The sequence below is a fragment of the Zophobas morio genome, unplaced genomic scaffold, assembly GCF_036711695.1.
Source record: "Zophobas morio isolate AGI-343-1 ecotype UQ-CSIRO unplaced genomic scaffold, CSIRO_AGI_Zmor_V1 ptg000057l, whole genome shotgun sequence".
Taxonomy (NCBI): Eukaryota; Metazoa; Arthropoda; class Insecta; order Coleoptera; family Tenebrionidae; genus Zophobas; species Zophobas morio.
This window is the reverse complement of record NW_026972162.1, coordinates 240,745-260,716: the sequence shown is the minus strand read 5'-3', so window position 1 is coordinate 260,716 and position 19,972 is coordinate 240,745. Positions and strand designations below refer to the sequence as shown.

The following is a 19,972-nucleotide window of genomic DNA, read 5'->3' as shown; positions in this document are numbered from 1 at the left end:
TTTAGAATTACAAATTAAAATAGTGCCGCCACATTGCCCTCAAATTTTTTGGAAAATGGAAAGAATTGTCATCCTATGGAAATTTAATACACGTTGTACATCGAACTATTGTTGAATCAATTATTAGAAAATAAAAGTAAAGAAATGTGTTTTTTGTGTACACTTTAGAAATATGTATTTCTTAATTTAAATTTTAGCGCGCATTTTAAAAAGGTGAACATCCGCCTTATCGATCCCAGAGGCCGCCACTACCGCTTTGTTCTAAATGTGCGCATGTGCTCTGAAATTTGTGAAGCCGAAGACCCCAATTTCGTCATCGCTGCTCTCTTCAACTTTGGACGTTGTTGAGGTAAGTAGAGCTTTTCGCAAAAATATTCACTTTTTTACAAAAAAAATTGTTTTTGTTGCATCAAAGTGTGCAACTGTTGATTCTCACGCCATTTTAACGACAACAAACACGACAAAAACTCATTCACTTGTTTTTTCGGCAGAATTCCAGCAACTCCAAAGCCCAGCAAAAATCAAGTTTAACACCGCCTTAAGAACACCATCCAGCAACTGTAATCATGTAAGTACAGTTTTTGCGCCCTTTGTAAACGGACTTTGTAAATATTTTTCAATTCGAAGTCCAAACGATGGAATTCAAGCAATCGATAATTTTCGGGATTTTAAAAATGTCTGCCTTTGGTAGCCCAGCAACCTTTCTTTACTTTTCAATATTTTCCATTAATACAGTTTTAACTCGAAAGCTAAACCACGCTATTAAAAGAAAAATGGAGCTTGCAGCCTTCATTTCATGCGATATTTCCTCTAATTGCAGGTCGTACGGCAAACAAAATGGCGGCTCGTACCGAGGCCGAGGTTCAGACAATGGATACGGAGGCGGCTCGAACCGCAGCAGCAGCAACGGCTTTGGATCGGGCGGCAGGTACAAAAGCGGGGGCGGTGGCGGCGGAGGTGGTGGCAACGGAGGCGGTCGCTTCGGCGGCGGTCGCAACGGACCCGGAAGTGGGGGCCCACCTGGAAATCGCCTCCGCAAACCCAACTGGGACATGAAGAACCTGAGGCCGTTCAAAAAGGATTTCTACGTCCCGCATCCTGCCGTGGCGAATCGGTCCAAGTACGAGGTCGACCAGTATAGGCGTTCCAAGGAGATCACTGTTGACGGGGATGCTCCTAATCCTATCCAAAATTTTAACGAGGCGTGTTTTCCGGATTATGTTATGCACGAGATTCAGAAACAGGGGTACGATGCACCCACGGCGATTCAGGCGCAGGGATGGCCCGTGGCGATGAGTGGGAGAGACATGGTCGGTATTGCGCAAACAGGTGAGGTTTCTATTTGTTCTTTTTTTTTTTAGTTTTAATTGTGATGTGGGCGCTTTAAGAAAATAAATTCTGATGTAGAAAGCGTTCAGTGAAATGTTATTTGTTTTTTTAATGTAAATAATTTTGACGAGAAACTTATTAAATTGATTGTTGTGAACATTATTTAACTGTACAGACAATAAATAGAGTATTAATTGTAAGTAGAGTGTTATGTGAAACTCAACTTAACCACTTGTCAGTGTTTACTGTACCGTTTAAACAAAGTTATCATCTTTCAGGTTGGTGACCTTAACATTAGTTACATTTACGTTTTTTTCCAGGATCTGGAAAAACTCTCGCATATATCCTTCCAGCGATAGTCCATATCAACAATCAACCCCCAATCACCAGAGGCGAAGGTCCAGTCGCTCTAGTTTTAGCCCCAACACGTGAACTCGCACAACAAATCCAGCAAGTCGCACATGACTTTGGTAGTTCGTCCTACGTTAGAAACACATGCATTTTCGGTGGAGCACCCAAAGGACCCCAAGCCAGAGATCTGGAACGAGGAGTCGAAATCTGCATCGCCACTCCAGGACGATTAATCGATTTCTTGGAAAAGGGTACCACAAACTTGCAAAGATGCACATACTTGGTATTAGACGAAGCCGACAGAATGTTGGACATGGGTTTTGAACCACAAATTAGAAAAATAATTGAACAAATCAGACCAGATAGACAGACTTTGATGTGGTCGGCAACCTGGCCCAAAGAAGTTAGGAAATTGGCCTCAGATTTTTTGAGGAGTTACATTCAAGTTAATATTGGGTCACTGCAATTGTCAGCCAATCATAACATTCTACAGATCGTTGATGTATGTCAAGAACATGAAAAGGAAACAAAGTGAGTAGTAATTCTATGAAATATTTAGTGTGTTATTGACAACAAATGATCAGAAATAGAAATGTAATGCATCCCTCGGGAAAAATATATGTAGTGTGCAATAAAACCACTTCTATTTCTGATCACGTCATATTTTTATGATGAGCAACGTGTCTGATTAGCTGTGATGCTTTTTCACTCACCCTATCCTCTAAGAAGAACTGACTTTCACACCGTTTAATAAAAACTTTCGAATTTTGAAACTTGTTTTATCACTTGTTTTGTTTTTCTTTCCAGATTAAACAATTTATTGCAAGAAATCGGCAACAATGGGGAACCGGGCGCCAAAATAATCATCTTTGTGGAAACCAAAAAGAAAGTAGAGAGCATAACTAGAACAATCAGACGTTACGGTTGGCCAGCGGTGTGTATGCACGGTGACAAAAGCCAGCAAGAACGCGATTACGTTTTGAGGGAGTTCCGCAACGGAAAGTCGAGCATTTTAATAGCTACAGATGTAGCGGCTCGTGGATTGGGTAGGTTTTTGTCAATGATTCCGCGTCGATTTGATTTTCATCTGTTTCTTTTTTGGAATTTAACCATGTTCAGTTTTGTTTTTGGACTTAAATATCAAAAAGTAAACTTCGGAATTTTCTCTATGGCATAGTAGCACTCTGGGGATTTTCCAGACTGGTTTTGTTTTCATTATTGAAGGGTGCGCCAGTTGAATGGGTGGGGAGTAAGCTTACGGCATGTGTCTGGTGACCGCCAACACGTAGGAGCATCTCAAAAACCGAATCTCATTTATTTAAATAAGCTTAGTTTGTAAGTTAAGGATAACATACGGAGCAGATTATTAATCAGTCTGGTTGTCCTTTTTGTTTCAGAGGCACATGCAGGATGAGCGTATTTAGCACGTGCTAATAATTACGCCTTTGTTGCGTTCTTGTAAAGGATGCAATTCTGTGTCTTGCGGTGCCTCTGGCTGGCTACCCCGCTCTGAGGTAGATCAGTTGAGGAGGTAGAAGACCGATGGAAGATTTGATGTACATTCGCATCAAATATGGCACATGTTTGTATAATCCAGGCTCTAAAATCCAACCTTTCCGCCACTCCGACTTCCTTTAAATCGCCGCTTCGGCGCACGTTTCGGGGATTTACCAAATGCCAAGTCAAACAAATGTCATTCAAATTTGAGTATTTGTCTTCCGTTCGGTCCTGCAGTGTCTAGAGCGCCCGATTGTTTATTGATCCCACCAGCACATGCGCTCGGACATCACTGCAGCAGCCACTATATGCTACTATAGCTGTTCCGATGATTTGTTGTAAAAGCTTCACTACTTCGTGGATCACTTGAAACTCGAGTCATGGTTAGTATTCTTGATATTTTTTATTTATAAATCAATCACGGGGCGCGTCTAGCGGCAACGCGACACTTTGTATTGTCAAAATCGAAATGGTTGCCGCTCGACGCGGCGTCCGATTTATTTTACAAATATTCAAATTCAGCTTAACTTGTGTTGACTAATTTTGATTTTGTTAAGACAAGTTTATTTTCTGTGTTTACTAACGATACTAAAACTAGGACGCATTCCGAACTCTATACTAAACGACTTTTCCTGTAGATGTGGAAGGAATTAAATACGTTATAAACTATGACTATCCCAACTCTTCAGAAGATTACATTCACAGAATAGGCAGAACGGGTCGATCTGACTCCACGGGTACTTCATACGCTTTCTTCACTCCATCCAATTTCCGACAAGCCAAAGATCTTGTTTCTGTCCTCAAAGAAGCCAATCAGGTAAGATCATTTTCATGTGTCGTCGTAGGACCCTTCCTTTTTTGGCATGCCTCTGCGTAGACCAATCAGCAGAGCATGAATGCTGAAGGAAGGGAAATTACAGTTTGGGAAATATGCCTTCGGTGTCCACACGTTTCTTGTCTGGATCCCATCCTCAAATTTCCCCACATTGACATTCTTATAATGGAATAACTTTTCTAAAGTATCGTTTTTTCTTAGGTGGTAAATCCAAAGCTCTCTGAAATGGCGAACCGCTGCGGCGGCTACGGCAGTAAAGGCGGTGGTGGCGGTCGCTGGGGTGGTTACGGAGGCGGTTTCAAGGGCCGAGAAAATAGCGGACCAAGACATCATCAGAGATTTAACAATAGCGGACGAACCAATGGATATAGTAACGGAGGATCATACTAAATTCGAGTGTGGACATGGAATGAGCTGATCATTTGTGACAGTATTTTTTTCTTCAGATGCATTCCGGATGCGTCCAACTTAGTTGCGAATTGACTAAAAGAGAACTTATTTTTTATTTATTTATAACAATTCATAACATATTTATTGAACGCGACCCGAGTGGTTTTTGTAATTTCTCTGTAGAATTTAAGTTTCTCATGTTTATTAATTAATGTTTGTAACTGTGATTAGAATCGACTTTAGTTATATTGATACAATATAATCTTTCCCGATTATCCTTGGCAATCCGTCAAAATATTAGTTTTAAAGAAATAAAAATGTTTTTGTAAACAAAGTCTTTGTGTTAAAACGGCACATTATAAAATGAAGGTCTGAATTCTACATTTCAAAGGAATGGAAATTCAACCTAAAAAATGAGCGTGAAGTTGTGTATAACCAATGAAAAAGTATGTTATCGAGACAATTTGAACGTCATGATGTTATTCACTTGAAAAGAAACTATGTAAAATTACAAGGTAATGTATATAGTTTACACAATGACATGTTTTTATTTCTCGGAAGGAAGTATTCCAATCGAGTCCATTTGGTGACTGGCTAATATTTTTTCCACGTTTCATGATCCCTTGAGTAGGGAAAAATTTGTTCCCGCTTCCGTCTGTCAAGATTTTTTCTGAAATGGATGATTATATATTTGTTGAGAATATCGTGAAGATTGTAAAACGTTATTCAAAATTTGTTTGATCATACCCACTAATGATGGAGTGACGTCATCTCCAAAATTTACAGTAGTAAATGTTATTTATATTTTATAAAATAAAATACCCTGCATTTGTGGTTTTATGAATCCGTGTTGAGTTTTTACCCTTGACATCCAGATTTTTGAGAAAAAAAAATCAAAACATTTTACAGTTTGACTTTGTGAAATCTCGCAAACATTTTAAGGTTATTGAAAGCAAGCTAAATTTTTAATCAAAATTTGTTCGTTTATGAGTGTATAGGCTAGGCATCAGTTTTTTGAAAATAAAACGAGTGTATAATTATATCAATTAGTTCAATAAAAATCAATCAAATTTTCTTTTCTGAACGTGCTAATGGTCGAATTCTTTCGCAGTATGAACATAACCAGTCGGAGTTAAGTACGCATTATACAAGTAAAATTGTGGTACCCAAGGCCTAAGGAGTACTTCACAAATTATGTCAATAAAATGACACATCAGTGCCTGAGATTACGTGCTCGTAAGTGTACAAGCACCATATTTACATCAACGTCTTTGGTTCTAGTTGCACCTAGGTATGTTGGATCGTTTGAAATGTACGCTTGTAGTTGAAAATACGGTTAATCAAAGAATATTAAGAAATTTGACAACATATATTAGAATTTTACTTTGTGAAGTCAATTTACCTTTGAAAAAGGCGAAAATTGAAAAAAAAAAATGACAACTGCGTTTGAAACTTTAATATTAGTTTGAGAGCCGTTTTCTTTAAACCACCGTGCTTTAAATAAACGAAAACAAAATAGTGTCCAAGACATTAAATTTTCCATTGGCAAATAATCTTTTCAAACCTTGCTTCTAATTTTACCCATGTTTCCGTCTACGCAACGCGCAGTGCGCAACATCCGTTTTATTGATCCCAGGGGGCGCTGCTTGTTCTCTTCGACGTCGGACGTTGTTGAGGTAAGTGCTGTTCTTTGTAAAAACCACTGGAAATTTACCAAAAACAAACTTGTAACGTTCTACGGTACCTAGAACACACGCTACTGAAACTTATTCATCGTTTTTTCCTTGCAAAGAAGGCCGTACAACTCCAAAGTCTGCAAAATTCAAGGAAGTTAACACCGTCTTAGGAACACCATCCAACTAAATTCATCATGTAAGTACCTGTTTAATCGCTCCTCATGATCATTTTGTAAATCTGTATTTATTATCTCAAAATACAGACAGCAAAAGTGGGCAATCGATAATTTTTGGGATTTTCAAAATGTCTGCCGTCCGTAACCTAGCAACCCTGCCTAACTCTGTACAAATTGCGATAATTTTTCACCCACCTCACGTCAGAAAATTCTAACGTGAACAACTCATCCAAAAATGGTGTTTGTAGCCCCCATTTCAAGTGTCTTTTCGCCAAATTCCAGGTCTTACGGCAAACAAAATGGCGGCTCGTATCGTGGTCGTGGTTCCGACAATGGATACGGGGGCGGCATAAACCGCACTAGCAACGGATTCGCATCGGGAAGATACAAAAATGGTGGCGGTAACGGAGGTGCACGTTTTGGCGGCGGCCGCAACGGAATCGGAAATGGAGGCCTACCTGGAAACCGCCTCCGCAAGCCCAACTGGGACATGAAGGATCTGAGACCTTTCAAGAAAGATTTCTACGTGCCACATCCTGCCGTAGCGAACCGCTCCAAGTTCGAGGTCGACCAATATGGACTCTCAAAAGGGATCACAGTTGATGGGGATGCTCCAAATCCCATTCAAAATTTTAACGAAGCTTGTTTTCCTGAGTATGTTATGCATGAGATTCAAAAACAGGGGTACGATGCACCCACGGCAATTCAGGCCCAAGGGTGGCCCGTAGCGATGAGTGGAAGAGACATGGTCGGCATTGCTCAAACAGGTGAGATCTATATTTGCTTTTAAGGTTTTTTTTGACTTGTAACTGTGGTATGGATTTATGAAAATAAGGTCGTGCTAATGTACGAGAAGGTGAACTTTCTGGGTTTTGAATGGTTTTTATTCTGAACAAAATGTTATTAATTTGTGTGAACATTTTTTAACTTTTTATAGAGGATAATATAATAAAAAACATCTATTCTAAATGGCAAGGTGGAATTTAGCATAAAAAATGTTGTGAACTAATAGCAGTTTAACTAAAGATTCACAAATGTAAGTAAAAAACACGTGCAAGTGTAAAGTTGCTTCAAGTTCAATTAAAGGTACTAAATGATTGAAACCTGCAATGTGCTTGTTGAATTCTTAAATTAGATAGTACTGAGATTCATTCACAATTAGCTTAAAAATAACGATCCTAATTGATAACAGTGAAAATTAAACTTTATTTTACTATTCCTTAGTAGGTGTAGTTTAAGAGGAATCGCTGCGTTTTCATGGGATTTTCGGTACATTTTTAAAATGTAATATCTCCAACACTAACAGACTTATTGCTATGAGATTTTAAATAGAACCTGTCCATAACTTTCTACATGCAGGGTGAATCAGCTTAAATGATCAGTTTGATTAAAACTACTCCTATAAATAATGTAGGGGTAGTTTTTTGCAATTTAGCATCTTTTAAAATTTTGATCATAACAATGTCAGCAGTACACCCAATACATTTATGATTTTTTTTTCAGGTTCGGGAAAAACTCTTGCTTACATCCTTCCAGCGATAGTTCATATCAACAATCAACCCCCAATCACCAGAGGTGACGGTCCAGTCGCTTTAGTTTTAGCCCCAACACGTGAACTAGCACAACAAATCCAGCAAGTCGCTCACGAGTTTGGTAGTTCGTCGTACGTTAGAAATACATGCATTTTCGGTGGAGCACCTAAAGGACCCCAAGCCAGAGATCTGGAACGGGGGATTGAAATCTGCATCGCCACTCCGGGACGATTAATCGATTTCTTAGAAAAGGGTACCACAAACTTGCAAAGATGCACATACTTGGTATTAGATGAAGCCGACAGAATGTTGGACATGGGTTTTGAACCACAAATTAGGAAAATTATTGAACAAATCAGACCAGATAGACAGACTTTGATGTGGTCCGCAACCTGGCCGAAAGAAGTTAGGAAATTGGCTTCAGATTTCTTGAGGAACTACATTCAGGTTACCATTGGGTCGTTGCAGTTGTCGGCCAATCATAACATTCTGCAGATCGTCGACGTGTGTCAAGAACATGAAAAGGAAACAAAGTGAGTTGCTGTTTTATGCCATATGATCAGAGAGCCAGTAATGTAATGATGAGCTACGTGTCTGTATGACAGCTATGATGTTTTTTAATCACCCTATCCTCTAAGAAGAACTGACTTCTTTTATTTTGACACGATTATCCGAGTGTTGAAAGTTACTATATTTATTGATTTCTTGTTCCAGGTTAAACAACTTGTTGCAGGAAATCGGCAACAACGGCGAGCCGGGCACCAAAATAATCGTCTTCGTGGAGACAAAGAAGAAGGTAGAAAACATAACGAGAACAATTAGACGTTACGGTTGGCCAGCGGTGTGCATGCACGGTGACAAAAGCCAGCAGGAGCGCGACTACGTCCTTCGAGAATTTCGTAACGGAAAGTCGAGCATTTTAATAGCTACAGATGTAGCGGCTCGCGGATTGGGTAGGTTTTTGTCAATGATTCGCGTCCTTTTGATTTTCATCTTTCTTTTTGGAATTTAACCATGTTCAGTTTTGTTTTTCGACGTACAAAATCAAAAAAGTAAACGTCGGTATTTTTCACTATGCCATAGTAGCACTCTGGGGCATTGAACAAGCCTAGATTGTAGGTTAAGGATAACGTACGGAGCAGATTATTAATCAGTCTGGTTGTCCTTTTTGTTTCAGAGGCACATGCAGGATGAGCGTATTTAGCACGTGCTAATAATTACGCCTTTGTTGCGTTCTTTTATAGGATGCAATTCTGTGTCTTGCGGTGCCTCTGGCTGGCTAACCCGCTCTCAGGTTGGTCGGTTGAGGAGGTAGAAGACCGATGGAAGATTTGATGTATGTTCGCATCAAATATGGCACATGTTTGTATAATCCAGGTTGTAAAATCCACCCTTTCCCCCACTCCCGTTTCCTTGAATCGTACGTTTCGGGGATTTACTAAATGCCAAGTCAAACAAATGTCATTCAAATTCGCGTATTTGTCTTCCGTTCGGTCGTGCGGTGTCTAGAGCGCACGATTTTTAATTGATCCTCCAGCACATGCGCTCGGACATCACTGCCACCGCCACTATATGCTACTATAGCTGTTCCCGATGATTTGTTGTAAAAGCTTCACTACTACGTGGATCCGTGAAACTCGAGTCATGGTTAGTATTCTTGATATTTTTTATTTATATATCGAGTAGGGGTCGCGTCGAGCGGAAAGCGGCACTTTGTGTTGTCAAAATGGAAACTGTTGCCGCTCGACGCGGTGTCCGATTTATTTTAAAAAATTCAAATTCAGCTTAACTTGTGTTGACTAATTTTATTTTGTTAAGACAAGTTTATTTTTTATGTTTACTAATAACGCTAAAACTCGGACATATTTGAAAACCGACGCTAAACGACTTCTCCTATAGATGTGGAAGGAATAAAATACGTTATAAACTATGACTATCCCAACTCTTCAGAAGATTACATTCACAGAATAGGCAGAACGGGTCGATCTGACTCCACGGGTACTTCATACGCTTTCTTCACTCCATCCAACTTCCGGCAAGCCAAAGATCTGGTTTCTGTCCTCAAAGAAGCCAACCAGGTAAGATCGATCATCTTCGGAATTTCCTTCCTTTTTTGGCATGCCTCTGCGTCGACCAATCAGCAGAGCATGAATGCTGAAGGAAGGAAAATTACAGTTTGGGAAATATGCCTTCGGTGTCCACACGATTCTTGTCTGGATCCCATCCTCAAGTTTCCCCACATCGACACTTGCGTGTATGGAACAAGTCTCCTAAAGTATTGTTTTTTGGTAGGTTGTAAATCCGAAGCTCTCTGAAATGGCAAACCGCTGCGGCGGCTACGGCAATAAAGGCGGTGGCGGCGGTCGCTGGGGCGGTTACGGAGGCGGTTTCAAGGGCCGAGAAAACAGTGGACCGAGACATCACCAGAGATTTAACAATGGCGGAAGAACCAACGGATATAGTAACGGAGGTTCTTATTAAATCATGTGTGGACACGAGAGTGAGCTGATCAATTATGACAGTATTTTTTCTTCAGATGCATTCCAAGTGCGTCGAATTTAGTTGCAAATTGAACTTTTTATTTATTTAGTACAATTCACAACATATTTATTGAACGTGACCCGAGTGGTTTCTTAATTTCTCTGTAGCATTTAAGTTTCTCATGTTATTAATTAATGTTTGTAACTGTGATTAGAATCCACTTTTAGTTACGTTGGTATAATCTTGAACGTTTACATTGTTGTAATATAATATTTTCAAATTTACCTCCAGCAGTTCGTCAAAATAATAGTTGTCAAGAAATAAAAATGTGTCTTATAAAGGAATTGTTTTCTTAACAGCATCCCAGTCCCTTTTCAGTGCCAGTCAAAGGTATTTTTATTGACGTGGCGGATATTGGTCGATGAACAAGTTTCTTTAAGTACAGAAGATTGACTGGTATTCATTCATTCATTCATTCCATTTAGTTCGTTTCAATTTCACATAATATTAATGATTATTAGGTTATTTTGTCTCAAATGGAGAATTATGTGAAGATAAAATGTGTGGCAACCATGGCACCAAACGTACTAGGACAGTGAGTGTCATTGCCGGATTATTATTAGTCTAACTAACCAGAATTTAGGAAGTAAGATCATTTTCAATTTACAAGTCGATGCCAACTTCGCGGCAAATCTTGGCGTGTTGCAGCACAAAACGTAAAGATTTACCTATAGATTAACAATGATCGAAGCGACATCGACACTGTTACGTTTCTATAACGACAAACACGTCTTGTCGCTATTGACAGTTATGGTGCGTCCACCGCGGTATCGCCGCATACAAAAAGAGCTTCCTGAACGGGAGGTTATCACAGAACCAGCCCGACGCTCCATTTACGACGTTCTTCAAACGAATCTGAAGATCGCAAAAAGGGTAAACCGTGATACGCAAAAATCCACCTCTGACAGCCCACTTCTAGGTCTGCTACATCCACCGACTGATGTACATAGGAGAGCACAACTTCTCGGTCGGCGACGTGGTCGAAGTCATGGAAAAGAATTACAAACAGACTAATAGTGGATACGGCACCGAGCCCCTGTCTGGCATTTTGCTACATTACTCGAAATACTTTTGCTGTATAGTAGAAGGCTCAGAGGAAGCGATCGCGAAACACTTGCATCTACTCTTCCACACCCATGAAAAGGATCTAAACAATGTCAAGCTTTTGTCGCCGATTCACCACGTGAAAGCGGTAACACGAAAAGTCGTTTTATTTTTAGCGTTTATTAAAAAATCGTAGCGTTTTTTGAATGAGTGGATGTCGTACTACGGTCGACCCCCAGAAAGAGTGGAGGACATCGACGCGGAGAGCAACCTGGAGAACTCGATGAGATACGTCACCGAATGCTGCGAGAAGCTGTACCGCTTCGCGAACGCTTTCATCAGCGATCAAATGAAATTAAGAGCGGCAAAGGAAGAAGTACTTTGAGTGTATTTTCACGTTTTCGTGGTAAGGTTTAATTTTAGGAGGAAAAAGACGACGAGATCCCGCTACCCGGAAGTAAACCTCGTTCTCGCAGCTTGGTCGAAAGAGACATATACAGTGTCCACCTCCCAGAGATAAAACTCTTGGATTTTTTAACGTCGTGCAAATACTTGAAAACTTTGAGTCAGTATTACAAATATTACGAATACATTGGACAGTCGCAAGACTATCGCTGTATGTCCTTCACTAATCTTGTGCTTTTATTATTACTTCGTTTGTAGTTAAAACGTGGCCCGCCCCCAAGAACTTCGTCCCTTACGATATTTTCGACGAAACGTACGACCCTATCACGGATCTCCCAGTTGCGGCAGGGCAAGCCCCAGTAATACACAAAGAAGACGACACGTCCCAGTCAGAAACGGAGTCGATTAACGCCAGAACGGAAACGTAGTTTTATTTACGAATATTAACAAACGAATAAATCATATTCCCATAAATTGGCACAAAAAGTAGTACTTGCGACGTAACCTCGGCTTATCGAAACACCCGTAGAGGTCGTTCAGTTTGAGACAGTCCCCCTTGGAAAGCGCTTTTCTCTGGCCCAAAGTCTTCACTCCTGGCGTTTTCGGGGTGATCGTCGGCTTTCCTTTACCCTTGCTGAAGAAGTACTTGCCGTAGTGCATGATCGAGTCGTAGTCGTACTCGAAACTGTACGTCGTGTTTTCGAGACTCTGCTTGTCGAAGTTGTTTTTAAATTCTGGAAGAAATTTTCTGTTAAGAGTGAAATAAGGAGAGGGTACTGTTACGTGGGATGATGTTGTCGAGATGGACTTTGACGAACTTGTCCCTGTCCCATCTGGACTGTTCGTGGAAGATACCCAGCGCGTGCATGAGCTCGTGGATTGCTCTTCCTTCGGTGCCCAGGCAGTTGGGTCCTGTGGCATCTGGGGCTTGCAAGCTCACGATTTGAGCGCCGCCAAATTTGCCGACGAAGGACCAGCAGCCTTTGGGGTACTTTATGGGCCAGATGAGGAGGTAGTCTTTGGTTTTGCCGTTCCATGGGACGAAGCGGATGCACGTCATGAAGTTGAGAGTGTGGATGGCTTTCATGATGGTTACCTGGTCTGCGGGCTCTGTGGAAGAATATTAGATAGAGGTGTAGAATGTAGATCTAGGTATTTTTAGTTTTCAGTTTTATGGTGCAACATGAATTTTTTTAAATGTGTCTTTGATCGTTGCATTTTCAACACAAACTTACAGTAATATGTCAATACGAAAATTCTATCAACATTTTTTTTTCAAAAATCCATGACTGTTTCATGTTTTTTATTGCGCTCTCGCTATTTCAAAATATCATAAATATAATTTAAAAACATTCGTTTACTTCATTTTACTATTTTCCGAAAAGTGTGTTGTTTTATTTAAACAATAAAATAAAATGTATGAATATATTTATAATTATAGTTTGACAATTAAGCACTTGTTAAAAATGCTTAGAATAACTGTCAGATAGACCCTATTAGTGTGGCAAAAAAACTGTATGTCTTATGACTTACTATTGGTCTATAATGACCTGGATTTGAGGTACATTATTGATCAAATAATACTCTAGGGTAAGGGCACTGAGAATAGTTGTCATAGTAACGTCAACAGAAAACGGAATTTGCTGGAAACCAACTATTTAGTACTTGGTGTATTGCTGGTTGCGTAAATACGGCAACAGAGCTAATTTATATTATTGAAAATTGGAACCACAATATCTGGTATCAGGCAACTCAAGAAATCCAATCATCCAAAAAATTGAACACATTTCCAAAAACACAAAAAAATCGAAAAAATAAAAAAAATCCAAGAAACAAAAATCCTATTTTTAAATTGCATCAAGTACTGTGGATCTACATTTGTTACTCATTAGTACATCAATTTCTTTTTTATGGTTACGCTGTTTAGTTCCGAGAAACGTATGTATCTACCACGGCTATCATTTGAAGTTTATACCCTCGGGCATAAACTACTTATTCATATTATATTATTATTGATACATAAATAACTATTGTGGCCTGATATTAATATTGCTTATTCCAACCATAAGTCGAACAATCTTCTCGGTAAGGATCTTCGTTAGTCCTTCCCAGACTCGAGGCTTGCCACTTTAAAATCTAAGTAAATTTCAGGGTAGTAAATACTTAGGAAAATAGTTGTTCGTCAAAAATATGCTGAGTGAAGATTTCTACATACTTTTATAATTTTTTAAATGACTAATTTTGTGAACGACCATGAACACAAACAAGTCTACTAAAACAGAAAAAGATAGAGAAGAAGATTTAGGTATGGTTTTACCACGGACCCCAAGTTGTTTAATTTTTAAGTTGTAAAATTTTATTCTATATACAGTGTTAATATACTTTCAAAATGTATGTTAAAATTAAAGTTATTTTGATTACTGACCGTAAATCGGACTAATGTAGTACGGCACCGTCCCATTTTTCCACAGCTTTTCCGGAAACACGTCCCACCGAATGCCCACCCTCCAATAGTTGTAAATTTCATTGGTCATGGCCATGTCTCCCTGGAACAACCCCGGGGTGACTTCCGGGTCCGGATCGTCCACCATGTACTCCATATCCGGGCTAACTTTGACTAATGAGAATCGATGATAAATTCTCCATAAAACTATGCTCGATTGCTCGACTCCAACAGAACCAAAACTTTTGGTTTTTCTGCACGCTCAACCCCTAGCACTGATACTGATAACATAGATAGGTACCATGGATGTATATGTAAAGAAAACTGTGAATACCAGTTTACAGGGGTCCAGGCTGCAGAAAAGCCTTGGGTTTTCCTTTCGTCCAAGCCGAGCTTAAAACATCACACTACCATCGTCCGGAACCGGCGGATGCACAACGTCGGGCACTGTCGGCAGGATGTACCTCGCGTTCTTCTCCTGCATCAGAAAGACCATCACTACAAAAACTCGCCGCATCGTGCCGTTGGAAATCATACACTGAAGGCGCCGATTAGCAAACGTCTGTGTGTGGTGCAGGTAGCGGTCCTCCTAGAAATTAAACTCCTATTAGCATAATTTGCGGAACGTGAACCTGTGGGTTTATGATTGGCGAAACGGCGCGTATAATTGAATCTTTTTTTTCTGGGATCGGAGGAGTGCTCGCGTATTATTGATGAGATCGCGATCCCGTCTGGTGATTTAAATCCGGATCGATCGTTTGCCGTTTGATGACCTCTGGCGACGCGGTTAATTCATAGCTTTACGAGGCGATGAACAGTTACGTGAGGAGCAGTCTTATCATTTTCCCCCACGCTGGGTGCTGCAAGTATGCGATGATTGGAGTTTTATTGCGGCTTGTGCAGCAGGTGATTGCTATTCACGTGCTGCAGTCTAAGATTTTTGTTGTTTTGTTTTATTCTGGTTTATCGGTTCGTTGTACCATCTGGAAAGGATGTCGTACATCGATATTCAGCTTCAAATAGCGCTGACTTAAATGAGTAGAGTGTAGAAAAGACTTACATTCTTGTTACTGTTACTACCATGTATTCGTAATAATGTGTGATACGGTGATAGTAGTTCCTCTCTCGCACACGTGTATTTATTTTGACGTCATACATTTTTTGGAGAGAACGAACGGAAAAGAGTTTATGGACTATAATACATATATTATACACACAGTAATAATTACAATACTAATTATTAACATTAATAACCAGTTAAGAATTACAGAAAAATTAAATTTTACTTAAAGTAACCAGTGTTGAATATTTTTCATTTCCTTGGTGAAGGCTGTCAAACCGTTGCACAATCTTTTACCTCTAAAATAGAAAAAAGAAGTCGAACAGAGTATGTTGACTCTTCCTGGTGTGGCCACAAATTAACAAATCCTCTTCTTATCCATTTAACGTCGCCCTCCGTTCCTATCTCCTGTTTATCAATAACGACCGTAAGTTTAGTCGTAACACACAACTTTTTCCACTTTACTTGCTCATTTCGCATGTATTTCTTCTAAACCGTAAACTGGTCGCCCACATTATCGATTTGTCCAGTTAATACAAAAATGCTGACCCACATTTAGGTATTTATAAAATATCTCAATTACCCACAAACTTGTGGACGCATTTGCGTTCCCAATAAATGTTCCCATAACTTATAAGGTTGTACCCAAACACTACTAGTCATGCCACCGTCAAAAAAAAAACGTAGGCTTGTTATATTTAACTGACAAGTTTCTACTTTTAGAAGCAGCGCATAATTGAGCTTGGTATACTTTATTCGGCTCATGTCATGTAAATTTATTTAACGAGAAAAATACGATGATCGAAGCATTTCGTTTAAAATTCATGAGGATTTTGCATGCTCATTTTACTTGTGCCAGACAGAACGGGGTCAGAGATTGGGGTAAAGTTTTTGCATGTCGCAACGGGGTTATTGCAAATGATATTCATATCAAATTTCGTGAATAAATCAAAGCGCTCCACGTTCTCTGACATAAAGAGAATTTATATGTTTTTAATAACACCGGTACCAGGAGTTTTCTTAATTACCAGAAACGAAAATTACGTTTTTAACCTACTTTTTTGCGTTGTTTACGCATCTACTTTAGATTTTCTCGAGCACTCATAGTTTTATTTCTTGTTTATTGACTTATCAATAAATTAGGTAACTCAGGTCAGTTACTTACTCGTTGAAGTAATATAACTAAAAAGTATATAGTGTGTCCACAAAGCTTGTAAATGAAATATTCCAATTAATTATGTATCTTGGCCTCGCTTTACGCCTCAAGTTGTAGTCTAGTCAACACAAGGCGAGTTAAGATTTACAAACAAAAATATATATATATTTTTCATTCTAAAACCACCAACTTAAAATTTCATAATAATAATCATTTGTTACCTAATAACATAGGGGTTACTCTACTTTCACCGTCTTTCACGCTAATTAAAAAAAAATCTATAAAACTGGAAAACCATGTCGCACTAACTCATTTCCGAAGTAGACCACGCAAGATTCGTAGTAAAATTTCTTTCAACAAAATCGGTTATTCACCCTCAAGATGTTTGAATAGCTGTTGCTATAGCGATGCGATTGATCAAATACGAGATAAGTTTTCCCGCATACATTTACTGTGGTTTTGGTTTCATTACACTTTCACTCAGTTGCTTCTAGTCTTTGAAATATAGTGGCTGTGATTTAAATGCTTTCGTATTGATTTTTGAACTTGCAGAGGTAAGTGTTTCAACTGTTGCAATAAACCCACAATAAGTACATACACCGACAACAGTATTGATTGTCACTTCCAAGTCTACACTTTTTGGAACGACGGAAATTTCTTTTCCAGTTTTCAGTAATATACACGATATTGCTGGTAAAACTTGTCGCTAGTTGTACAATGAAATGTCCACGTACGTAGACAAGCCTTTGTCGTTGATAGAGAGAAAAAAACTGCAGTGGGCACGAGAAAAAGGTAAGTACGTTTAGAGTCCAAGGGAGTTAGGTTTCATTTTCCAAAATTATGCACAAAATTTTCCGAAAATTGTGAATATATCGTCCACGTATATCAAACATGAAAATAATTTATTATGTGTTGAGTTGACTTTTGTGCGTAGACGCATCTAAATTTAGAATCTTCAAGCTAAACGAACTGTCTTGTACCAGTATCTTTAAAGCATGCAAATAACTCATCATTCTTCGCTATGCGCATATTCCTATAGCGGAATTTTTTTCTAAATTTAGGTACGATAATTTTAAATATTGAACGCTCTACCATATTCCAAATTTTTTGAGATTTAGTCGAGATCACCAAAGTCAGAACGCGGCAAAATGTTTATTCTCGTAAAAACCGTGCGACGCATTCAACCATTTCCATAGACAAGAAACTAAATGACAATTTCTTAATTTTCTTGGACTGTGTAACGGTATCAAACATTCATTGGCTTTGTCGTAGAAGAACTAGCGGGTTTGTGCGCACCCTGGGGCAACAAAGATTCTCAAACGTGCGACAGGTCATTCCAAAGGTATCGCCACCACCTTTACTCTAACAAAAAATTGTTTGTGAACCTTGTTCTTTCCTCTTGCCAGAAACAGACATGTTCCTAAGCTTGCGATGGCCAACAACGAGTTCTTCCGTAAAGACTTCACCATCACGCGTCGCTCGAGTCTACCTCCTTTATCGAAGACCCAGTACAACTCCGCCGAAAGGGAGCTGGGAGGCGAAACCTCAGGTTATGGTAGCGACAATCCTAACCAAAACCCAGAACTCCAACCTTCCAACAACTGGAACCAATCAGGGTACGAGTCATCTTCCAGTTTCAAAGACGATAGACCGAAATGGAAGGACAAGAACAAGTTCTGGGACGTCAACGAGAACGATCCGCCCAATTGGGTTAAAAGAGGTCTACAAACCGACGAGGAAATCGTAGTAACGAATACGTCCCCCGCGGAGTCTCCGCAACAAGACGAAGAAGCGGAACGGCCGTACACGAGCGGTGGCGGTTTCAATCGGTACGTAGCCCCTTAATTCTCCATCGTTGTTTCCATATCTTTTTCCAGAACTTTCATTCGAGGCCAAAACATTCCAGTCGACTCCACGGAACTCGCCGAACGCGAACGTCGTCGACAAATCGCTCTTGCTCACCAGGAAGCCATCAGGCAGCAGCTGGAGGAGCGGGAGCGGTGGCGCCAGGAGGAGAAGCAGAAGCGGATTAAAGAGGAGCAAGAGGAGGAGCTACGCATCGAACGCGAACAAGAAATAGAAAGAAGAAGAAAAGAAAATGAGTTGCGGCTTATTCGTGAAAAGCAAGAGCGCGAACGCAAGAGGAAGGAAGCTCTGCAGGAAGCGCTGGAAATAGCGGAGAAGGAAGCCAAGCTCGAGAAGATCAAGCAGAAGATGAAGAAGCAGAATAACGTTGTGGAGGAGCCTGAGATTGTCACTCATAATGTTATACACAACGACTTGGAGGCAGGAACTCGGGAAAAAGACAAAGTAAGCGAAGAAAGTGAAACGAAGAAGAGCAACATCGAGCAGCAGAATAACAACAGTGTAGTGATTTCACCGAGGCAAGAAGTATTAAATAATGAAATTAACCACAGCAGTAACAATAGCAATAACTTGGAAGTTACCGGCAGACGTTTACCTACCCCTAGAAACAACGAAAGGTCGCTGACTCCTAGACACAACGAACGACCAGAAACTCCTAGAAACACAAAATCGTCTTGTTCTTTCCAAGTTTTGGCGACTCCACGAGCAGAGATGGCGTTAGTACTGCAAACGCCTTTGGAAGTGCTGCAGAATATGCAGTACGCGGTGCTAATGCCCAGTTTAGGTGGTAACAACGCTATACCAATTGCCATTCCACTAGCCGTTTCACCCGAAAAAACCAACGAAAGTTACACCTCAAGAACGGAGAATCGCATTCTAACGCCAACACAGTACCGAAGCAAAAATAAAACACTTTGTGATAGTAGTACACAAACAGAACACGACCACAACAGCAAATCAGAAGGGATTGACACTTGCAGCAACAACCACAAGTACATAAGAGAAAAACTCACAAATCTGGAGCTGAACTACGACAATCGAACAAGAAAAGAAAGACGAAGCAGAAGCGATGATCGCAGCATGGAGGAAAAACCAAAATGGGGGGCCAACAGACCACCAACAAGATATATGAAACAAAGCGAAAAAGATCCGTTTTACCAAAGACGAAAACTTCGCCAAAAAGCACGAGAGTACAAGAATTCGAGCGACGAGAGCCAAACCGGAAGCCCGAGATCATACAGGAAGAAGAATTATGTCGAAAAACGACAAACTCGAGCTCTTTGGCGAAAAAACGACCACTTTTTCTCTAGAAACATTCGTATGTACCAAACAGAGATAGTTCCATTAGAGTCCGACAAAGAACAAATCTACTACCCACACAAATGCGAGTGTTGCTGTAGATGTCGCTGCGGTGAAACTAAAACCGAGATTCTCAAAATCGAGCACACCTCTCCACGCGACCGATTGCCCGACTGCAATGAAAACCTTGAAAATACCACTTACATCATAGACAAACTGACATCCCTGCACAACGGGCTAGTCATGAAGCAGGAGCAGTGGGAACATTCGCCCAGAACCCCCAGTCTTTCTTCCTCTACGCGAAACACCGAAAATAATTAAGTCCAAAAAGTGTAGACTTCACTTTTTCAGTTTTCTACACGGTCCTCGTAA

General features: G+C 40.0%; 5 protein-coding genes and 2 non-coding genes across 14 annotated transcripts; 6 read left to right on the top strand and 1 right to left on the bottom strand.

Moving 5' to 3' along the window:
- Positions 1-249: 249 nt before the first annotated feature.
- On the top strand, positions 250-4,736 carry LOC135142977 (ATP-dependent RNA helicase p62-like). Of its 2 annotated transcripts, none has more exons than XR_010282659.1 (7): positions 250-349; positions 492-568; positions 821-1,329; positions 1,650-2,211; positions 2,488-2,726; positions 3,078-3,560; positions 3,816-3,907. XR_010282659.1 is itself a non-coding variant. In XM_064074797.1 (7 exons), coding segments are annotated over exons 2-7 (1,680 nt in total). In that variant the 5' UTR covers positions 251-349; positions 492-566; the 3' UTR covers positions 4,403-4,736. The 2 variants fall into 2 exon arrangements, 1 of the variants encoding a protein (XP_063930867.1); XM_064074797.1 differs by lacking the exon at positions 3,078-3,560 and adding an exon at positions 4,214-4,736 and having other exon boundaries at positions 251-349; positions 3,816-3,994.
- Positions 4,026-4,166, top strand: LOC135143061 (small nucleolar RNA SNORA57). The gene has a single exon (XR_010282668.1). It is a non-coding gene; the product is annotated as a small nucleolar RNA SNORA57 (small nucleolar RNA).
- A 1,266-nt stretch (positions 4,737-6,002) lies between the features above and the next one.
- LOC135142976 (ATP-dependent RNA helicase p62-like) lies at positions 6,003-10,607 on the top strand. Of its 4 annotated transcripts, none has more exons than XM_064074795.1 (7): positions 6,003-6,078; positions 6,195-6,274; positions 6,537-7,021; positions 7,758-8,319; positions 8,501-8,739; positions 9,686-9,864; positions 10,079-10,607. In XM_064074795.1, coding segments are annotated over exons 2-7 (1,656 nt in total). In that variant the 5' UTR covers positions 6,003-6,078; positions 6,195-6,272; the 3' UTR covers positions 10,268-10,607. The 4 variants fall into 4 exon arrangements, with proteins under 4 accessions (XP_063930865.1, XP_063930864.1, XP_063930863.1 ...); XM_064074794.1 differs by having other exon boundaries at positions 6,057-6,078; positions 6,151-6,274; XM_064074793.1 differs by lacking the exon at positions 6,003-6,078 and having other exon boundaries at positions 6,085-6,274.
- Positions 9,890-10,030, top strand: LOC135143062 (small nucleolar RNA SNORA57). Its single transcript, XR_010282669.1, has one exon. It is a non-coding gene; the product is annotated as a small nucleolar RNA SNORA57 (small nucleolar RNA).
- A 232-nt stretch (positions 10,608-10,839) lies between the features above and the next one.
- On the top strand, positions 10,840-12,232 carry LOC135142992 (uncharacterized). The gene is made up of 6 exons (XM_064074815.1): positions 10,840-10,862; positions 11,002-11,200; positions 11,247-11,519; positions 11,568-11,747; positions 11,795-11,987; positions 12,035-12,232. The coding sequence occupies exons 1-6, from the start codon at positions 10,840-10,842 to the stop codon at positions 12,202-12,204; spliced, it is 1,038 nt and encodes a 345-aa protein (XP_063930885.1). The 3' UTR covers positions 12,205-12,232.
- On the bottom strand, positions 12,181-15,008 carry LOC135143034 (hatching enzyme 1.2-like). Of its 2 annotated transcripts, none has more exons than XM_064074858.1 (4): positions 14,631-15,008; positions 14,202-14,393; positions 12,560-12,886; positions 12,181-12,510 (listed from the first exon to the last, which is right to left on the bottom strand). In XM_064074858.1, exons 1-4 carry the CDS (start codon positions 14,752-14,754, stop codon positions 12,236-12,238), a joined length of 918 nt encoding a protein of 305 aa, XP_063930928.1. In that variant the 5' UTR covers positions 14,755-15,008; the 3' UTR covers positions 12,181-12,235. The 2 variants fall into 2 exon arrangements, with proteins under 2 accessions (XP_063930928.1, XP_063930930.1); XM_064074860.1 differs by having other exon boundaries at positions 14,202-14,500; positions 14,554-14,638.
- Positions 15,009-16,753: 1,745 nt separating this feature from the next.
- LOC135143025 (trichohyalin) lies at positions 16,754-19,921 on the top strand. Of its 3 annotated transcripts, none has more exons than XM_064074851.1 (5): positions 16,754-16,989; positions 17,109-17,227; positions 17,708-17,777; positions 17,842-18,264; positions 18,313-19,921. In XM_064074851.1, the coding sequence occupies exons 2-5, from the start codon at positions 17,158-17,160 to the stop codon at positions 19,919-19,921; spliced, it is 2,172 nt and encodes a 723-aa protein (XP_063930921.1). In that variant the 5' UTR covers positions 16,754-16,989; positions 17,109-17,157. The 3 variants fall into 3 exon arrangements, with proteins under 3 accessions (XP_063930921.1, XP_063930920.1, XP_063930922.1); XM_064074850.1 differs by having other exon boundaries at positions 17,102-17,227; XM_064074852.1 differs by having other exon boundaries at positions 16,754-17,227; positions 17,711-17,777.
- The last annotated feature ends 51 nt before the right edge of the window (positions 19,922-19,972 follow it).

Excerpts from the sequence above, each read along its gene's own strand:
- LOC135142977 (XM_064074797.1), top strand. Across the intron at positions 2,212-2,487 it reads GAACATGAAAAGGAAACAAA|ATTAAACAATTTATTGCAAG; the intron begins GTGAGTAGTAAT and ends TTTTCTTTCCAG. Across the intron at positions 2,727-3,815 it reads TGTAGCGGCTCGTGGATTGG|ATGTGGAAGGAATTAAATAC; the intron begins GTAGGTTTTTGT and ends CTTTTCCTGTAG.
- LOC135142976 (XM_064074795.1), top strand. Across the intron at positions 8,320-8,500 it reads GAACATGAAAAGGAAACAAA|GTTAAACAACTTGTTGCAGG; the intron begins GTGAGTTGCTGT and ends TTCTTGTTCCAG. Across the intron at positions 8,740-9,685 it reads TGTAGCGGCTCGCGGATTGG|ATGTGGAAGGAATAAAATAC; the intron begins GTAGGTTTTTGT and ends CTTCTCCTATAG.
- LOC135143034 (XM_064074858.1), bottom strand. The coding sequence starts at position 14,754 with ATGATTTCCAACGGCACGATGCGGCGAGTTTTTGTAGTGATGGTCTTT. Across the intron at positions 14,394-14,630 it reads TCCGCCGGTTCCGGACGATG|TCAAAGTTAGCCCGGATATG; the intron begins GTAGTGTGATGT and ends GATTCTCATTAG. Across the intron at positions 12,511-12,559 it reads TCTCGACAACATCATCCCAC|AATTTAAAAACAACTTCGAC; the intron begins GTAACAGTACCC and ends AATTTCTTCCAG.
- LOC135143025 (XM_064074851.1), top strand. The coding sequence starts at position 17,158 with ATGTCCACGTACGTAGACAAGCCTTTGTCGTTGATAGAGAGAAAAAAA. Across the intron at positions 17,228-17,707 it reads GCAGTGGGCACGAGAAAAAG|AAGAACTAGCGGGTTTGTGC; the intron begins GTAAGTACGTTT and ends GCTTTGTCGTAG. Across the intron at positions 18,265-18,312 it reads AGCGGTGGCGGTTTCAATCG|AACTTTCATTCGAGGCCAAA; the intron begins GTACGTAGCCCC and ends ATCTTTTTCCAG.
- LOC135142992 (XM_064074815.1), top strand. The coding sequence starts at position 10,840 with ATGGCACCAAACGTACTAGGACA. Across the intron at positions 10,863-11,001 it reads GCACCAAACGTACTAGGACA|ATTAACAATGATCGAAGCGA; the intron begins GTGAGTGTCATT and ends ATTTACCTATAG. Across the intron at positions 11,520-11,567 it reads CGATTCACCACGTGAAAGCG|CGTTTTTTGAATGAGTGGAT; the intron begins GTAACACGAAAA and ends AAAAAATCGTAG.